This window comes from Trifolium pratense, linkage group LG1 (assembly GCF_020283565.1).
Source record: "Trifolium pratense cultivar HEN17-A07 linkage group LG1, ARS_RC_1.1, whole genome shotgun sequence".
Classification (NCBI taxonomy): Eukaryota; Viridiplantae; Streptophyta; class Magnoliopsida; order Fabales; family Fabaceae; genus Trifolium; species Trifolium pratense.
This window is the reverse complement of record NC_060059.1, coordinates 33,229,085-33,249,027: the sequence shown is the minus strand read 5'-3', so window position 1 is coordinate 33,249,027 and position 19,943 is coordinate 33,229,085. Positions and strand designations below refer to the sequence as shown.

Sequence of the window (19,943 nt, the reverse complement as noted above, 5' to 3'; positions counted from 1 at the left end):
CAAATTCTCAGCTCAAGCATAGAATAGAGTCCCGCTTGGTTGCTACTGTCGATGATTTAGTCCTTTCGAACTTCTTTCTATTTCAGCTCGTAGTTTTCTTGAGTAGCTTTTTAAGTAGACTAGCTTACAACTCTTCTTTTTCTTTGTTGAGCTGTGCATTGGTTGATTTGAGCTCATCTGCTTCCTCTATTGAGATAGGAATAGGCTCGGGGGACCTGCGTGGAATAGGGGCTTTGACGATGAATGGTAGTTTCACCTCTTGGACTCTTTCTTTGACCCACTGTCGGTAAGTCTCTTTGCCGGTGTCAGCCTTGCGTTTCCAATCACTTCGTTTCTTGTTAACTTTTCCCTAAGCAACAACAAATTTTGTAACATCATTGGCACCCATGTCAAGGATTTCCCTTCGGGCTTCTCCCACATAGGACGTCCCAACTCTCTTAGAGCCAAAAGTGGATTGTATTTTATGCATGCTTTGGACCCTATGAGTGGCACATTTAGGAATTCCCCACAGCTGATGACGACAATTTCTTTCTTTGATGTCGAGCTTCCTTGGATACCAACGGATCACGTTTTCGGTAAGGGATGCCAAAAATTAAAATCATTCATACTCGTCCATCTTGTTCATCTGTGATTGGTCCTTGCACATGTGAGATGTAAACCAACGATAGAGTAAAAGGAAACAACAGATAATATTGCTACCTCGCCTCTCGTGACACATGTGAAGAGTGTAGTACACATCGGCCAAGAGTGCGAGAACTAGATCTTTGTCTTTTGTAAGGACAACCTAAAATACACTAATTGTGGTGAAATCATTAAAGTTTTTGGTTGATAGGAACAGTACCAAACCATAAATAAGGAGGGCTCGCACGTTATGAAATTTTTCATATCTTCGGACGTGGAAAACTCCCAAGCCTTTTTCTCTAGATAACTTCGGAGGAAACCAGGAATGTTCCCTCTATTCTTCACATTGCTAGCAAATTCGGGCACTTCAAAGTTTAGAGCTTCAACCGATGTTTTAAGTTTTGGAGGATGACCAATTTCCACATATGGACACTTGCCTTTTGGAGGAATGCCCCGAGGGGGGGGGGGGGGGGGGGGGGGGGGGGGTCGTAGAATTGTGCTAATGTTGTGATAGCTTCAGCTTGGACATTGGTGAACAAGAGGTCAGGGATGTCACCATAGTTGAAGATAAAAGCACCCTTTGAAAATTGTTGTTAACTCTGCGCTCAAATCTCCAAGACTTTCCAAATCTGGGAGCTTGACTTTCAAAACTTATAGGGACCTGTGAGGGCTTAGTTCTATGTGCTTTCTATATTAGAGTTCTCACCGACGATAATTCTATGGGTTTTTTTTTTAATTAGGAGCACCTAGAGTCATGGAGGCATAGCGGAATTTCGCCATAATAACGGGTTAACCATTATAAGATAACCTTTCACAAGTGCAACTTTTTGGCGGGAAAGGTTGTCTTATAATAGTTAACCCGTTATTATGGCGAAATTCCGCTATGCCTCCATGACTCTAGGTGCTCCTAATTCAAAAAAAAAAACCTTAGAACTATCCTTGGTGAGAACCTTGATATAGAAAGCACATAGAACTAAAAATGATCGCATGAAGTGTTTTGTAGGAGTATTTTGATATTAAATATAAAATTCAATGTTTTTTAGAAATTCAAATGTTTATACCATTTATTAGTTAGGCCCAAATTAATCTTTGCTCATAGGCCACCAAAATTATAGAAACGGGCCTAGCCTAAAGTACCACACTCCACCTTCTCCTGCTGCTTCCAAAATAATGAATTAATTTTTGGGGAGAAATGAATAAATTAGATAGCCGTTTGTTTGCTTAATCATCCAACTTGTTTATTATCTTTGTTGTTGTTTTGTGTGGACTAACAAGATATGTGTGTTACAGTAGTTGTTAATTGTGCCATAAACCAATTGACAGATACCATATATTTTCTGTTATTCAGTAATTCAGAACAAAGGATATTATTATTTTATACTATCAATATATCTTATACAATGTCACTCTCATATTATGGTCTCATATTAAAATTAATCCAAGTACACCATGCACCATGCACAGAAGCTTCTTGACAATTTATTTTTTTCCTGAATGTTGATGATAACACAGAAAAGTAAATTAATAAAATACAAATCTTACTGATAACGATTCTTAAATTCCTGCAAAACAACACATGCTGCATTTCTTCCCGGTGCTCCCATGACACCACCTCCAGGATGAGATCCACTTCCACATAAATACAAATCTTGTATTGGTGTCTTATGATTTGACCTATTCCGGAAAGGAGAAAGAATGCATTTCTTAGTATTTTGATATATGCCAAATATGAAATTTTCTATAGCATTTCATGTACAAAATAAACATACCAGCCTTTGATAGGTCGCATTAGGAAAAGTGAATCCAAACCCATAGCACCGTGAAAAATGTTTCCTCCTACACACATTTGCTAATTTTCAATTAAATAATATAAAAGAACTGTGCCACACAAAAAAGAGTGCATTTATTTATGAAGAAACGACACAGTAAAAACTCCAGGGTCTTCGCATTTCTCGGGCAGCCCTGTCTGTTGTATGATTGCATAGACATTTCTACTCATGTTAACTCTAGAATTCCCCTTCAGCTTCCTTTTGTTAGTGCACATCTCCTTGAGGAATTTTGCATACCTTGGAATTTGTTTGATTGCCTCAAGGAGAGGAATGTTCACTTCATCCTTCTTGAAGACATCCAAAATCTCCCTTTCTTTGACTATTTGGTCCATCTTCTTGCTCTTCACGGCTCTCTGGGAAAGGGGAGTGGTATGGATTGCTCATCATCTTCAACATGTTCAGGTGCAGGAGTTAGCTTATTTTTCTCAATTTTTTCATTTTTCTCGCCACTCGGATTTTTTTCTGCACCTGTACCCACTGCTATGTAAACCTCCTTGCCAGACCTAAGATTGACTGCACTGACATTCGGATTGGGTATTGTTTGATTTTTTTCAATAACTATAAGGCATTTTCCTAACAGGACTATAAAAATGTCACATCTCCAATTTTCAGTGTTAATTTTTAATTATACACATTTAATTTGTAGATTACCTGTCAATCCAATTTCTCTTTCCAAATCTGGTGGTGTTAGCATGTCATAACCTATGACAGATGAGCAGAAGCCAGGCGCATATTCTTCAATCAAGTTAAAACATCTTTGTGCAAATGATTCCTGCGTTGACAATTATAATAAATTGCAGCAACTGAGGTTAAAAGAGGAACATCATGGACTATTTATTTATGTGTTGAATACATAAAAAACAGGATAATAAAGATTTAGTACCACTACAATTGTTTTTGGAAAAGTTTAGTACCACTACGTTATTTCTCAGAAAATACAATGATAAATTATATAAGATCAATTGTGCAAGTGCAACTTACTCTGTATGCAGCATTGTCCCAGCTACCATTTGAGGGTTTATAAGGCGTATATTGCGTAAATAAGCTGATGACATGCTTACCTACAAGACAGCACACAAGTTGACTACTACACTATTTTAATAATAAATAAATAAATAAATAAATATGAAGCATACCTAAATTGGAAAAAGGAACCAAATTCAATTAAAAAAATGCAATAAAACATTGGACTAATTCTTAACAGCCAACATTCATATTGTGTTACTCTGATCCATGACTTAAAAAATATGACTCTGAGAAATATATTTGTTGCATGTTTGCTTTATATATTTCAAATTATTATAGGTGAAGTTTCTCAAATTTCCTTTCATGAAATTCCATTCGTAGAACTATAAAATATGAGCATTGAACTAAAAGGAGTTAGTCAAAAAACAGCAACCCAACTTAAATCTATTTGATATTTTCAATTTTATTACCAACACCAATTGGTCCAAGTGAAAGGAGTTTGACTCTCCTTCGGTAAGTACTCATGTTCAAGTCTTGTAAATGGAGAAAACAAATTATAGGAGGGCTGACTCCTTAAGTGAATCCACTGGGTTAAACCAGAATTAATTGGGGTCCAAAGTGATATCGAACAATGTTGTTAAATGGCGGCCATGGCACTGCCACGGTCTAATGGCACAGCAAATTTTTTTACAACTGCCATAGGTGATTTGTGAAGGGATACCCGCGCCATGTTGGTGCCACAGGCCGCAATTGCGTGTTTATATGGTGGAATTTTTCCCTTCCGCCATCGGCAACACTGCTATCAGATACTAAGGGTTTCTTACTATAAAGAACAACATCAAATGATCCTATTTGCTCTGTCCGAAATAGATGAAGGGTAGCTGAAGCTTATGATGTCATACCAGGTGGAGATATGGTGTTGTCCAATGAAGAAGGGATTGTCATCTCCATCACAGGCCTTTGTGATGGTATGCCATTATAAGCATCTTGACAAGCTGATATAATGTTCTCCATACTGGAATAGCAATCAATATAAAAGGAAATACAAAAGCTAAGTTTCAACTATTATTACTAATATCACATAAGTATAATAACTACCACTTGACCATGGGAAAAATCTCAAAATTTCCATTCTTTGACATGAATAAATACAGATATCCAGCACAACTATAGTAGCTAGTAGGTCTCTTAATGTTTGGTATGCCAAAACAATGTCTGTCCATAGTATATTCCTAAGCATGCTAAAATGTTTTTGCTAACTGCTATTTGCAGTGTGAACTACGTTTGCTTTAGTAAAATTAGCAGGTAACAAATGTATGGCTCAAAATAAATAAGGGAGATACATTCAAACAAAAGATTTGTCTTTAAGGAAAAGTAATGTCTCATGCATATTGCTAGCATACCTTTCAAAACCAATATGGACGGTAGCCGTATGTTGAGGACCCACTTCTGCGTGATTTGTCTTCAAACAGTGAAACTGAGGCAGCTTATCAACAGCTACATTGATTTTTGTTGTTCCCTGCTTCAAATGATGAGAGAATCAAGAACATAAAGCAAGACGAGTCCAAGAAAACAGGAAAAAAAATACATTCTGGAAAGTAGAATCATTCAAGATGTTTTTTGCAGGAAAATATTTATTAAACCAAAGCATATATGAATGCCACATGTGGAATTCTCCCAGAGAAATCATCTACGGTTCAAAGAACTTATTCTTCAAAGACATTTTTCTCTTTTACCATTCAGCACAAATTACTTCAATAAAAAATTATCTAAGACCAGTAAGAAGGATTTGGATTTAAACGCGCTCTTATGTCATAAGCTTTATGATAGGACATTATGCCGGTATCTGATCCATAGAACTTATCCAACCAAAGTGGGAAAAGGCTATGTTGGTTGTTTACCTAAAAGTAATCTTAAACAATAAAAACTTCCATAGCATCACTCTGCGTTGTTCAAAAGTAACCACAAAAAACTTAAACTGTCATGGCATTGCTCCATTTTGTCCATTCAATTATGAGAGAATGTTAACAAATAAGAAAAACTATTCACGCCTAAATGGCACATTGCACAGCATAAGAAAATGCTGAAAAACATCAACCCAATATTCTTGAAATATTTACACAAGATGTTTCTCAAAATTAAAATTCCATCTTCAACAGAAAGTATCTTACAGAGCTGTAGTCAGAATGCTTAATTGCACAAAGAAATTCAACAGGAAGAAACTCTTGAGGTACCAATTCCTGCCATATAGTCACGGTAATATAACTGAGAGAGTGGACAAACTGACAAATCCAGTATTTACCCATTTTCCAGTACTTAATATTCGACTATTAGCAAGTATTATAAATTCTTGCCAACAATGACAAGAAATTTCAAAGTGCTTACCATAAAGGTCTTATAAGGAGTTGCATTAGACAAAACAACTGAAGAGTGCACTTCAGTCCCATCAGCCAGCAATACCTACAAAATCACCAGTGAACTATAATCAACGATGGAATCTTATAATAAATTGTTTGGTATCTTACAAGTCAAATCAGGAAGCAAGACAACCCACTCCATTTGCCCTGCCAGAGTCTTCCACCATCACCTTTAAAACCTAGTTCAGTTGTGAACAATGAGAGACTGGAATGAAGATGGCATAACAATTAAAATACTGGAGAGAAAAATTAGCTTAGTTTTTTTCTTTATTGAAGCTATTCTGACTAATACTTTTTAATGAAATTAAACAAAAACTTGTTAAATGCACTCTATGTAGAAAAACTAAATAAGAAACCAAAATTATAGTTCAATATCTGAGAAATTTGGCAACTCCCTGCAAAGAAGGAGAGGGCTCACGAGAAACAAACCTCTGTATCTGTTTCAATATGAACCCCAGCTTCCTTAGCAGCTTTACATATAGCTAAGGATACTGCACCCATACCACCCTCTACATGCCTACATATGGATGAATTGGAATTAATAAATGATTTCTTAATATTTAACCGAGACTAACCTATTAGCAATCAAAAATGCAAATACATTGTTCACTGCCGATGGAAGGGATAATTAAGATATTAGTTGCCTTGTTGAACAAAACAACACACTTTCTACACTATCAGGTCTTAAGAGAAACAATGACAGAAACTGAAATATCTAATAAGAATTTTACAAATATGATCCATATTTATTATTTAGTGATCAAAATTCTTCACTAATGGGCTAAGGAAGAAAATGCATCATACTGACTGTACCAATTTCGCACTAATATATTTAGAACCAATGTTCACTACATACATGTTTACTATAAGCTTGATGTTGATGTTTGGTAGAAACCAATGAGTCCTACAACTGCAAACAGTAGAAAACAATTCCAAGAATGGAATAAAACAGATGGAATTATAGTAATAGGGTGTTATATTAATAATAAAAGGTAAATAGTAGTAGAGGGTTACTCTCACTACTCCCAGAGCAAAGCTCCGACACACTCAGAGAGGAATCCTACCCTGGCCCTAACAGTAAAACTATTATCATTCCTTTTCCTCTCAAACCTTAAATCATGTCCTTAAATACTACTAAGAAAATAAAATTAAACACCCTTTCTTATTAGTAGTGTATTAGAATAATATCTTCTACTATTCTAATACACTACTACTTAAGAAAGATATTATTTATTTCTAATAAAATATATTTATTTCTAAGGAGATATCATTGAATAATATAACGATATTATTCAAGAATATATTTATTATAAATAACTAATAGAGTATTATTAGGTAATGCTTCTCTGCCACATAATTAATATTTCTAAATTGTCGGCCTACAATGACATGGACGATATCTACCAATGTTGATATTGATATTTCTTGTTTTAGGCACATTTGTTTACGTACCTGTTCATATTGATAATACATATTTTGGTGGTAGAAATTCAATGTCAGGTTAGTGGAAATGTAACCACAACTAGCAAACTAAGAAGGCAGTTTTGCGGCAAGTCGCATAATTCGCTTGCCTCACTTGCAACCCGTGAATTGGGAATAACAATATTTCAACACAAAATTAATTAATCAAAACAGAGTAGATATACTCACGACCAAATATTACGATCACCATCAGTTTCACCCATCACGTGGTGTAGCAGAACATATCCACTTCCAGGTGTGTTGATGTTCATCTGTTAAAAAAGAGTAGGAATAGGGTGAAAAAGATTGGCAGCACAGGCTGATAACTACCAATACCAAAACAAAAAAGTGCCAATCAAAAGAATAAAGGAAGATACAAATTTACTATATCGTAGCAATTTGTATTGAGGATCTAAACGAATAAAGGAGAAAGCATATTGTTTAAGAATAAGCATGCATTATTTCAAAACATATCTAACTAAATTATACTAAGCCCCTGCAAAAAACTAAGTAAAACAGAAAACTCTTACCATACTCCCAATGATAGCATCTCCTGCAAGTGTTCCCTTCAACAAATTTGACTGCATCCCAGATTATCGATAAATATTAGGAAGATTAAAGGCCATATTCTTTGTTCAAGTGAAAAATGCTTAGCATTTATTCATAAGTCAGTACCTATTATGAAAAATAATAAATTATTGAATACAAATCTTTTAAATTGAATACTACCAAGCCACACAAAGAAATTGTAGAAAATAATAAGTGAATACTGTTATGTGTTATTCCTCAGCTCAAGGCTGGTTTAAATAGGAAGAGTACAAACATAAAAGGAAATAATAGATAAGCTTAGAATCTCCTAGAAATAACAAACTAGGAAACTAAATATTTTCCAACACCCCCCCTCAAGTTGGTGCATAGATATCTATCATGCCCAACTTGCCGATCAAATGCTCAAAGGTGGGTCTTGCTAAGCTTTTGGTCAAGATATCTGCAGTTTGCTGACTCGAAGTTACAAAAGGTAGACATATGATTCCGGCATCTAACTTCTCTTTTATGAAATGTCGATCGATCTCAATATGCTTGGTTCTGTCATGTTGAACTGGGTTATGAGCTATGCTAATAGCGGCTTTACTGTCAGAGTATAATTTCAATGGAAGCTCAATTTTCATCTTAAGCTCTTCTAGGACTCTGTGGATCCATAATCCTTCACAAATACCTTGAGCCATAGCTCTAAACTCAGCTTCTGCACTACTTCTTGCTACAACTCCTTGTTTCTTGCTCCTCCATGTCACAAGATTACCCCAAACATAGGTACAATATCCGGAGGTTGATCTTCTATTAGTAACTGAACCTGCCCAATCAGCATCGGTAAAGATAGACACATTTCTTTCATTAGTCTTCTTAAAAAATAATCCCTTTCCAGGATTTGCTTTCAAATATCGCAGTATCCTATAGACTGCCTCAAGATGTTCCTCAAAAGGAGAATGCATAAACTGACTTACTACACTAACCGAGAAAGCAATGTCAGGTCTAGTGTGTGACAAATAAATCAGTTTCCCAACCAATCTCTGGTACCTTCCAGTATCAACAGGAACACTACCTTCTTCCCAAAGTTTTGCATTAGGATCCATGGGAGTATCTGCTGGTCGACATCCACTCATTCCTGTTTCTTTCAATAAATCTAGAATGTATTTTTGCTGCGAAACTACAATACCATCTTTTGATCGAGCAACCTCCATACCAAGAAAATATCTCATGGATCCCAAGTCCTTGATTTCAAAGTCTAATGCTAATTTCTCTTTTACTCTTGCCATTTCAACTATATCATCTCCAGTAAGGACGATATCATCAACATAAACAATTAGGACAGCAATTTTTCCATCTTGGGAGAACTTTGTGAACAAGGTGTGGTCAGCTTGTCCTTGAATGTACCCTTGTTTCTTCATGGAATAAGTGAACTTTTCAAACCAAGCTCTAGGAGACTGCTTTAATCCATACAAAGACTTATTTAGTTTGCATACATTTGATCCAAATTTGTCTTCAAAGCCAGGAGGAATGTCCATATATACTTCTTCTTCTAAATCACCATTGAGAAAAGCATTCTTAACATCCAACTGATGTAGGGGCCAATCTAAGTTAGCAGCAAGAGACAAGAGAATTCTGACAGTGTTCAATTTTGCAACAGGAGCAAAAGTCTCTGAGTAGTCTATACCATAAGTTTGAGTAAAACCCTTAGCCACCAATCGAGCCTTGTACCTTTCGATTGACCCATATGAATTATACTTCACAGTAAAAACCCATTTGCATCCAACCGTCTTCTTGCCATCCGGTAGTGTCATAACACTCCAGGTTTTGTTCTTTTCAAGAGCTTTCATCTCCTCAAGTACAGCTTCCCTCCACTTTGGAACTTCTAGAGCAACCTGTACATTTTTTGGAATCTCTACACTAGACAATTTTGAGGTAAAGGCAGAAAAAGACGAAGACAAATTTGAATATGATATAAAATTGGACAATGGGTATTTAGTGCAAGATCTAACAGGTTTTCTAACAGCCACAGGATCATCGATATCGGGATACAAAATACGACTCTCAGAAACAGAGATAGACTTACCTTTTCTTTTTTTAGGAAGTTGATCATCCCCCGGTTCAGATTCATGACAGTGTTGAGATGTGGACTCATCACTTTCGTTGTGATTCTTTCTCACAAAAACCTTTCCTTTCCAAGTCTTGTTTCCTGCTTCAAACCTATTATCTTTATATGACTCATTATTTTGTGGCATTTCAATTAGATCATCATTATCATTGTTTTCAAGATTCTCATTGTTTTCTTCATGAGAAAATGTAGGCTCGGATTCACCAAGCTCACTACTCATAACAGGAGTATGATTAGATAAAGAATCATGACCATTTTTCGTTGGTGCAGAAGTATAAGTCTTAGAACTTTGTGATATCGGCAAAGATAAATTATTAAAAAAACTCATGTCCTCAGTTTGAAACGAGTTAAAAAAAACTCATGTCCTCAGTTTGAGACGAATCTTCATTTAAATTTCCCCCCTGAAGATGCGTGTCAAAAAAAGGTTTGTTTTCAAAGAATGTAACATCCATGGTGACAAACATTTTCTGATTTTTTGGATCAAAACATTTATATCCCTTCTGGGTTGGAGAATACCCAACAAAAACACATTTTATAGCACGCGGTTCAAGTTTGCTAATATTCTTATGTTCATGAACAAATGCAGTGCAACCAAAGATTTTTAAGGTCAAATCGTTTGAAACACGATCATTAGGAAAACATTCTTTGAAAATATGAATTGGAGTTTGAAAATTAAGAACTTTGGAGGGCACTCTGTTAATTAAGTATGCAGCAGTTAAAACTGCTTCACCCCACAAATAATTTGGTACTTTACTTGCGAAAAGTAAAGCTCTAGCCACCTCCAACAAGTGCCTATTTTTCCTTTCCGCAACTCCATTTTGTTGGGGAGTGTTAGGACATGAACTTTGATGCACAATTCCATTTTCACGAAAAAAATCACTCAACATTGTGTTAAAATATTCTTTGCCGTTATCACTTCTAAATACTTGAATATTTGTTTGAAATTGATTTTGCACCATTTTAACAAAATCTTTTACGGCCTGACAAACGTCAGATTTCCCCTTTAACAAGTACACCCAACAAACTCTTGAGTGATCATCTATAAATGTGATAAACCATTTTTTATGAGAAAGTGTACTCGTTCGGTTAGGGCCCCAAACATCACTGTGAATAACAGAAAAAGGTTTTGATGGTTTGTAGGGCTGTAATGGAAAATGAGAACGATGATGTTTTGCAAATTCACATGCTTCACATTTAAACAAAGACAAATCCTTATTACGAAATAACTCAGGAAATAAGTGTTTTAAATAAGGAAAACTAGGATGACCTAATCGTGAATGCCATAACATAACATCATCATTATTATTATTCAGAACTAAAAAAGATTCAAAGCATGAACTTATTGGTTTGGAAGGTAGTTGTGATTCAGGTTCAATGTCGAAGTAGTAGAGTCCTCCACTCTCCTTAGCACTACCAATCATCTTCCCCGAGTTCAAATCCTGAAAAACACAATGAGTACGGAAAAAATTAGTTTGACAATTTCTATCTTGGGCTAATTTACTGACAGACATGAGACTACAAGATAGATTTGGAACATGAAGAACATCTTTAAGGGTTAGACTTGGAGACAACACAACCGAACCTTTACCCGCAATGGCTGAAAAGGATCCATCCGCAATTTTTATTTTATGGTTACCTGCACATGGACTATAAGAAGAAAACAGAGTAGAATCACCTGTCATGTGATCACTTGCACCCGAATCTACTATCCAAGCACGACTGGGACTGACACTAAAAAGGGCAGAAGTACCTTTGGGGGCAACAGAGCCAGAAAGAGTGTTAGATTCAAGAATTTTGTACAGTCTGTCTAGTTGTTCTATCGTGAATGAAAGCTGAATTGAAGAAGACTGATGCTCTTGATCAGAATTACTGGCTTGGAATGTATGACCCTCACCTCCACCTTTATTCTTCTGATTTGAAGGTCGCAGAAGACCATGTAATTTCCAACATTGAAAAATAGTATGTCCCAAACGATGACAATATTTGCATTCACGACGGTATTTGAAAGTGGATGATCGTCGTCGAGAATAAAAAAACGTCATAATTAATAATCTTAGCCAAGTAGTACCGGAAGCAGCAAAGAAAAATTAACACCGGTGAACAGTACACGTGAACAGTACCACCGTGAACAGTACCAGCGAATGAACAGTACCACGGGTGAACAGTACCGCACACAAAATCAGTTGTCGTGGTCAGATTGTAAACACGACGGCGGCTAGGGTTTTGCGGAAGCGAGACCCCCAAAATCGGAAGCTCTCGATACCATGTAGAAAATAATAAGTGAATACTGTTATGTGTTATTCCTCAGCTCAAGGCTGGTTTAAATAGGAAGAGTACAAACATAAAAGGAAATAATAGATAAGCTTAGAATCTCCTAGAAATAACAAACTAGGAAACTAAATATTTTCCAACAGAAATTAATGCAATACACACAAACATATTGATATCAGTAATAAAAAAACGTGCAGAAAAATCATCCAGGGTCATCTTGCTTGAATTAAGTTATTAACTGCAATAATCAATCAAACATAACATAATTGCCAAATTGAAAATGTATGCAAAATTTAATGTGAAATAATTAAGCAGTTAACGACCTCAAACCATTTATCCAGGACCTTTGAGGTTGGAGACAATAATAATTCCATCAAGTCCCTGGACAAGCATTTTCATAAAAATTAGATATTTATGACAATATCCGTCGTTCAGAAGATGGAGTTGAAGCTTGTAGAACTTCAAAATCTGATATGCAGAGATATATTCTTACACCATGCCCTTTTGCCCTAAGGATAGAGTATGCCCCAGACATTGAGCCCAAAACTTAGATCTTTGCAATTTATGCCTCAGCAAGTCAACTGTAGAAGCACCCTCATGCAGAATTTCAGGGGTAGGTGAATCCAAAACAAAATCCAGGACCTTACTGAACTTTTGGAGATGAGCTTCATATCTACAATTACAAACACAGAAAAACAAACGTTTTCATGTTAATTACAACAATTGAACTATTTCAAACCGAAACACTAGTATAACTCTTTGGTTATAATAATAATAATAGATTTTGAAAACTAGAAACGGAGAGGCATGCCTAAAGCAATAAATCCATTTTTAATCTCATAAAGACTCGGTAGCTGAGAGAAGGCAGTCTAATCAAATGCACATTTCACAAGTTAACGAAATAAGACATTGACAACAAAATCTCAATCTGGTCCATTTCTCTTAAAATTTTAAAAGTACAAGACTTTATATTCCATTTATTTTCTCTCTTCCAACCAAAACAATCAGCAACAAAAATGTTATTAAAAAAATCATTTGAGACTCCCTTTTACAAACTGGTAACCATTATCAGTTTAAAAACTCAACATTATAGACATTGGTATCAACTTCCAAAGTACTAGCAGTTAGCACTTTCAGAATAAAGAGTAAAGTTGAATACACCATTTTTCAACACAATATTTCTATATTTGTTTCTTTAAACAATGCCCTAAGGGCACTCATTAGCATTTTCCAAGAGTAAGTCACTAATTTAAATGTCTGAATAAAGATTAAATCACCATTCACCAAATTTAGTCTCTGAATTGTAGAGTCATTGAATGTGCTCTTGAAAAGCATAAAATTCTAGAATGATCCATGAAATTGAAATTGGTCCATTACATTGATTCTAGTAAACCACCAAAATTCTTAACTTTACTCTGGATCCATGAAAATTGTCAATTTAGTCTTAAGTAAACCACCAAAATTCTTATATTTAAACCGCTTACTATCAATTTGATCCTAGCATTACCATCACAGGATTAATAAAGACAGAATGAGAGACTTTATTGAAATATTCATATAATCTCAAGACATATTTGAGAGTGCACTACAAAGTCATAGACAAATCTGATGGTTTACTCGGGACTAAATTGACCGGCTCCAAAGAACTAATCCGATAATGTGATCGATGATTATAAATTTCGTTAACTTCAAATTTACAGTTTCATATACTAAATTAGTGAAATATCAATCAAATTAATAAGAAAAATGAATTACAAACGAAGTACCTGAAATAAGCATCAGCATCTCTTTTAGAAAACTTAGAAATCTCAGAATGATCCTGCCCATCACTCTGCCCTAACAGCATGTAACGTCCATCAAGCGATGGCGTAAACGACGACGCCATCGGTTTCAACAGCTTCAAACCATGTCGTTTCAACTCTAACTCTCTATCATTTTCAAATTCACCAAAACACAAAATGAGGACTTTGATTTCACAACTTTGGAAGCGGAAAACGAAAGAATTAAGTGCTTACTTGCCTTAAGATTTGAGGACGGAGGAGGCTGAGGAGGTAGCTACAGCGAGAGAATTTGAAGCCAGGGATTAGCTCCTCAGTAACAGCGGCGCCGCCGATGAGGTGCCGGCGCTCGAGAACGGCGACTGAGAGGCCGGCGCGAGCTAGGTATGCGGCGGAGATCAAGCCGTTATGGCCACCGCCGATGACGACCGCGTCCCATTTCTTGTGCCTCAATGCCGCGGTGGCGCCGCCATTGCCGGAGAAAGTGGTTAAGCTTCTTCGCCACATCATTCGATCGGTGCTTTGTCACCTTGTGAATCTTCTGACAGAATCGTGCTTTTTTAATTATTTTAATAATTAAATAAAGTAATAAATCAATTCTTGGTGGAATCTTAATTTTGTTTTTATTTTCCCTTTTTTTTTTTCATAAATGAATTTGCCGAGCTTCTGAATAATTTATGGATTTTTTCGGTCCACACAACTCACACACAAGCGAGTTATATGAGTTGCATGAATTACAAAAATAAAAAATAAAAATTGAGCAAAATTTACAATTTTTATGATTGTATATGAAGTCTTACCCTATGAACACAAAAAAAAAATTGAAAATAGTCAAATTTTAACTTATGAAAGCAATGTCAGTGGACAAAGCCAATATAAAATATGTTGTTATAATAATGGAAAATTTTACGGTACATACGATGATTTCTAATATACCGGTACATTAGGTTATTAAATTTATAGGTAAATCAATATTTTTTAAAAGAAATAATTTTTTCTATTATTAAAACGATTATAATAACCAAATACTATCATTTATCAAAACCGTCAAAAATATAATTTTTTTTAATTTGTTCATAATAGTTAATATTGAATTTTTTTATGAAAAATGTTAAAAATATTGTGTAAGGCTTAATATTGAATTATTTTTTAATTTCATGATTTTCAGTTATCATTGTTTCTATTCTCAACTAAATATACTGATGACATTATTTTTGCATTACAAGACTATACCAGAACTATATTTTCATGTAGTTTGTACTGAAATTTTAATATCATACCACCATGCCATAACAAAATATAGTTCTGAAGAAGAAAATAAAACTATATTTCAGAAGGATAAGGAGTTGAAATAACGAATCATTGCATCACTCTTGTGCATATGTGATTAAAGACTATAGCTCGAAATAGTTGCATTGCCGAAATAGAAGATGATATCTGTAGTGTGCAGCACAGGGAATCAAAAGTTTCCACTGTTCCTGAAATTTACAAAATAAACAGTAAGCACGGAAAGAAGATTATCGAGCAAATCAGGCGGAAGAACATGTTGAAGATGGAAAATCAGGAGAGCAACCAGAAACTGTAATGACAAACAGTAACATGTAGAGAATTTGGAAAGAAGACTATCGAGAAGAGGAGGAGAGAAATTAAGAAAGATCGATGAACTAGGCAAACGAGAGAGAGTTTTACCAACAAACAAGAAGTTAAACATAAATAGATGTTATATTACAAAATATAGTCACAACTCACAGACATAAGCACCCTAGAGTCTTGAAAAAATGAAAAGTTTTAGTTTCCTACACATACCATATAAATATAAGTCATCATTGTACTAAAAAAAAAAAACCAAGTCTGAATGGATCCATGATAACTGAAAATCATGAAATTTCACAAGAAACAGAAACAGATTAATTCTACAACAACAATTACTGGCGGACAATGCAGAATACACGTCTTCACTTATGGGGAAGTTTAACGATTCTTTGTAGAACAACCGTCCTTGCCTTTATAATGTCACGGCTACATGTATCAGCTTGTGCTCCTAAATCTTCGACATTCTTCATAAAAACTCCCAACTTCTTCTTAATTTCCTCTATCGCGACCTTCACTGCTTCTTCTTCCTCAATGGCAAAATCCACATTCACTTTTAGAGACTCGATCTCAACTTCAAGTCGATTAACTAGAATCCGGATATTGTCCAAATCCTTTATAGCTACATAAGATCCAACTTCCATTGAGATAGTTACTTCCTTATGTCCTTTCAAAGCATTTTCATAGTTCTTCATCAGGGTGTCAATCCACTTTCCCATTGAGCCGATTGGGATAGCAGTAACAGCAGCTACAGCTGCCGCAACATGTGGAGAAGCAACGGCTGCCGCTACAACTGAGCAGATCAACACGGAAGCAACCGTGGCTACAAATATGATAAACAAGACTTTCCTCCAAGTACGGATTTGTTTCAGTTTCTTATCAAGCTTGCCTTTTCTGAGTTGTAACTTCTCAAGCATAAGTATTTGCTGATTATAAACAGATTGATATATTTGGAAGAATTCTTCGGTGAAAGGGTCACCGGCAGCCTTAAAATTCCTCAGTTCCTCTAAAGTCCTCGCATAGCGATTGTCTCCCGACTCAGTTTCCTCTTCAAACTTTTGAAGAGCCACGTGAATAAGCAATTGACTATCCTTGGCTCTCTTTAGGCACTTCTCTAAAGCATTGCAGAAATCTAGAGTCTTCAAGCTATTATCAAAATACTCTTCAACAAGCTCAAACAGTTCTTGACTCTGCCATATATCTTTCTTACAGTCTAAGATTACCTTGACAACTTCCTGATTCATCTCAAGAAGGCATTCCGTGACTTGTTTGAGTGAATCAAACGAAAGAGATCGAACTTCAACTCCAACTGCAAGAGTATTGATAACCTGATTTGTTCGAGCTTGAAGGTTACTGTCAAATAACTGCAAATCTGAGTCAAGCTTGCAGGCAGCTTCATATGACCTCAGTTCAGTTACCATATCAGCATTAAGGTTGATATCAGACGCCGTTCCAGGAGTCTTCTTACTCATACGACCCCCCATTGCGGTAAAATAGAAAACCTGATTACAACATAAAGCAAAAAAAACATAATCAATTTCAAATTAGAACTATATTGAATACGAATCCTGACCGGAACAATCCTTGACAAACTTCACTTAGCTACCGACTTAACTCCAAATTACCAGACCCGAAGTTTTAAATAATGGTCTGTCTGTTACCGTGAAAACAGACGTGACAAAACAGTATTTGTAGTGTCTAATACTGTTTTTTCCCATTTTGACAGACTGAACAAAAATCACAGAAATGACGGCAACCAAATGCCGTTATGAGGCGACGAAACTAGGTCAAGGACACAACCTAACTTTTTCTTTTTTGTTTACAATGAGCTGAGGATAGAACCTATGATCTCTAGCATACAACTCAAATCCCTCACCACTAGGCCAAACCTAATGGCTTTCACAACCTAACTCTATTAGTGGTTAATTTATTTTTTTAGAAGAAACAAATTCATTAAAAAATTATGAAAAAATGACAGACATGAAATTATGAAGAAATACTGAGAAATTAAGTTTTTATACATTATATGATATGATAGTACAAATAATTTTAATAATATTAGTACAATGTTGTGATTAATTCACACTTTGACGACTGCAATCTGGTAGCCGAAATCACGAAATCCTTAATGCAACCGCAATTTTGACCGCTATTTAAAACCTTGGCCAGACCCCTTTTCCCATAAAAAAAAAAAAAAAATAAGAACCACTTTTTGAAGGATGGAAACCACAAGTTTCACCTAATTGGTAAAGTAAAACCCCAATTTATGATAATGAGTGCAATTATATGAAAATAAATAGATAAACTTGATAAGCAAAATCTGAACCTAATAAGGTAAATACAATCAATCTAGTTCTACAAGTACAAACACACTAATTGCTATAAACAGAAACCCTAGTTGATGAAATTGATGAAAAAGTGAAATGAAGCAAACCCAGATAGAGAAATGAGTAAAGTTGATACCTTTGAGCTTAGTGAAGAAGAAAACGAGTCCCAGATGAGAAATGGTGAAAGTAATAAATAATCGATTTTGTTACTATTTTTTCAGTTTTTGTAAAAAGAGGAAAGTAAAGAAAGAGAAACAGAAAGAAGGTAGAAGAGTGATGTTGAAAGGGTATATATAGTTGTATGATGTTGAAACAAAACAATGGAATTAGCGAAGTTACAACTTAGTACATGTGTTACTTGTGAGTTACGAACAAATGTTGGTGTTGTGTTGACATTTATCGATGACTTGCACGCATGAAGGAATAAACAAAAGGTTTTGGAGTTGGAGAAAGAAAGAAACCGCGGGAATCAAGGACATTCGCAATATTGCTATGTTTATGTTGGATGATTTTATCCGAGTTCGAATTCAGAACCTCGAGTGAGCGCGAGTGAGCGCAAGCTTTATGAATATTTATCATTTTTTTTTTCCCGTAAATAGGTGAAATGACAAAATTGTGATAAACTCACACACACAAATGAAGGAGTTGGAGTTTGAACTCAGTCATGACGTCGTCCGATCTAACAATTTTGGTATTTTTGTCGGTTGAACTACATCTTGTGGACATTGGTATTTATCACTTTTATCTATAGATAAAAATAAAAAATGTGATAATCGGTGTTGAATCATTATTTTAAAATAAATGTTAAAGTATCGTAATATAGGAATTTTATATTTAATTAAAAAAAGTATAATGATAAAAAAAATACAAAAAAATATATAATGATTATAATTATAATGATGAATGTAAAAATTTTATATGGTAGACAATTTTATTTTGATTAAAAATTCGAATTTTGATATTTCCATGAGTTTAATTCTGTTGGTAAAGACATCATATTATATATGTATGGGTTGAAGTTCTAACCCCGACCGAGTAGAATTTTTGGCACTAGTTAACCAAAAAAATTCCAACTTTGACTTGTTACTTGCTAGCTAGACTTGTAAAATCATTTTACTATAATACATTATACATTAAAGATTAATGTGAAAGTGCAAAGTTTTCACGCGCAAAGCATTGGTAACCCAAGAAAAGTAAGTACTGTATTCATATATATAAGATGAGTTTAACACATGCAGAGTAACGCGTTAAGCATCATCCATGGTAGTTAGTTAAGCTCAAACAATAAGTTGTTAATGCATGCTTTTCAGTTTCACTTTAGGACTTTGGAGAACAAAATTACAAGTACACTTTAGCTCAAATAAATGTGTTTACCTAACATTTTCCTTATTTATTTGGCAAGTTTCAACATAAACAGGACACTAAAAAGAAAATAAACCAGCTATAAATAAAGATTAATCCTTCGTAAGACTTAAATAGACAACAAATTCAACTTAAGAGTTTTAACGTTATTGCGTGTTCAAGCTTAGGATTTTAATTTCGCTAAAAACAACTTGCCTATTTTTTTTCGGGGTAAATTGAATATCATATGCGCGCAACTGCAGAAATTAATCATCGAACCTTGTGAGTCCTAAATGGGTGGCAAACTCTCCTGAGAATTTTAACACAACTGCACATGAGGGTTCCGGAGGGTGTTCGACGGGAGCGACTGCACAGGGCACCAAAATTTTAGGGGCACCCATTTTTTTTACTCGGTGTGTGTATGTGCGTGCATGTGTTAAAAAATGGCTTTTAAAAAAATGTGACACCAACATTATAACTTGCATATGACACCCAAAATCTCAAGGATGGCCCTGCAACTGCATGCCCAAGTTAGAAATCGAACTCAGGACATTGATTAAGATAAAAAAAAATTTGTACCATCTTATTTAAGTTCTGAGTAAGACCCGCATAAATTTATCTAAGCATTCTTGAGTATTATACGATCTATTTGATAGATATTTTCCACAAAAATAAATAAGATAATTAAT

General features: G+C 35.1%; 2 protein-coding genes across 9 annotated transcripts; both read right to left on the bottom strand.

Annotated features, from left to right (window-relative positions):
• Positions 1-1,972: 1,972 nt before the first annotated feature.
• On the bottom strand, positions 1,973-14,663 carry LOC123884183 (pyridine nucleotide-disulfide oxidoreductase domain-containing protein 2-like). 8 transcript variants are annotated; one of them, XM_045933218.1, is made up of 17 exons: positions 14,238-14,561; positions 13,985-14,146; positions 12,712-12,891; positions 12,542-12,599; positions 7,825-7,875; positions 7,484-7,566; positions 6,690-6,743; positions 6,263-6,350; positions 5,971-6,012; positions 5,802-5,876; positions 5,588-5,656; positions 4,820-4,935; positions 4,319-4,431; positions 3,432-3,511; positions 3,102-3,222; positions 2,391-2,457; positions 1,973-2,295 (listed from the first exon to the last, which is right to left on the bottom strand). In XM_045933218.1, the coding sequence occupies exons 1-17, from the start codon at positions 14,504-14,506 to the stop codon at positions 2,160-2,162; spliced, it is 1,764 nt and encodes a 587-aa protein (XP_045789174.1). In that variant the 5' UTR covers positions 14,507-14,561; the 3' UTR covers positions 1,973-2,159. The 8 variants fall into 8 exon arrangements, with proteins under 8 accessions (XP_045789174.1, XP_045789182.1, XP_045789233.1 ...); XM_045933226.1 differs by having other exon boundaries at positions 12,563-12,599; XM_045933277.1 differs by having other exon boundaries at positions 14,234-14,368.
• Positions 14,664-15,679: 1,016 nt separating this feature from the next.
• LOC123902690 (UPF0496 protein At4g34320-like) lies at positions 15,680-18,402 on the bottom strand. Its single transcript, XM_045952473.1, has 2 exons — positions 18,050-18,402; positions 15,680-17,088 (listed from the first exon to the last, which is right to left on the bottom strand). The coding sequence occupies exon 2, from the start codon at positions 17,068-17,070 to the stop codon at positions 15,952-15,954; it is 1,119 nt and encodes a 372-aa protein (XP_045808429.1). The 5' UTR covers positions 17,071-17,088; positions 18,050-18,402; the 3' UTR covers positions 15,680-15,951.
• Between the last annotated feature and the right edge of the window lie 1,541 nt (positions 18,403-19,943).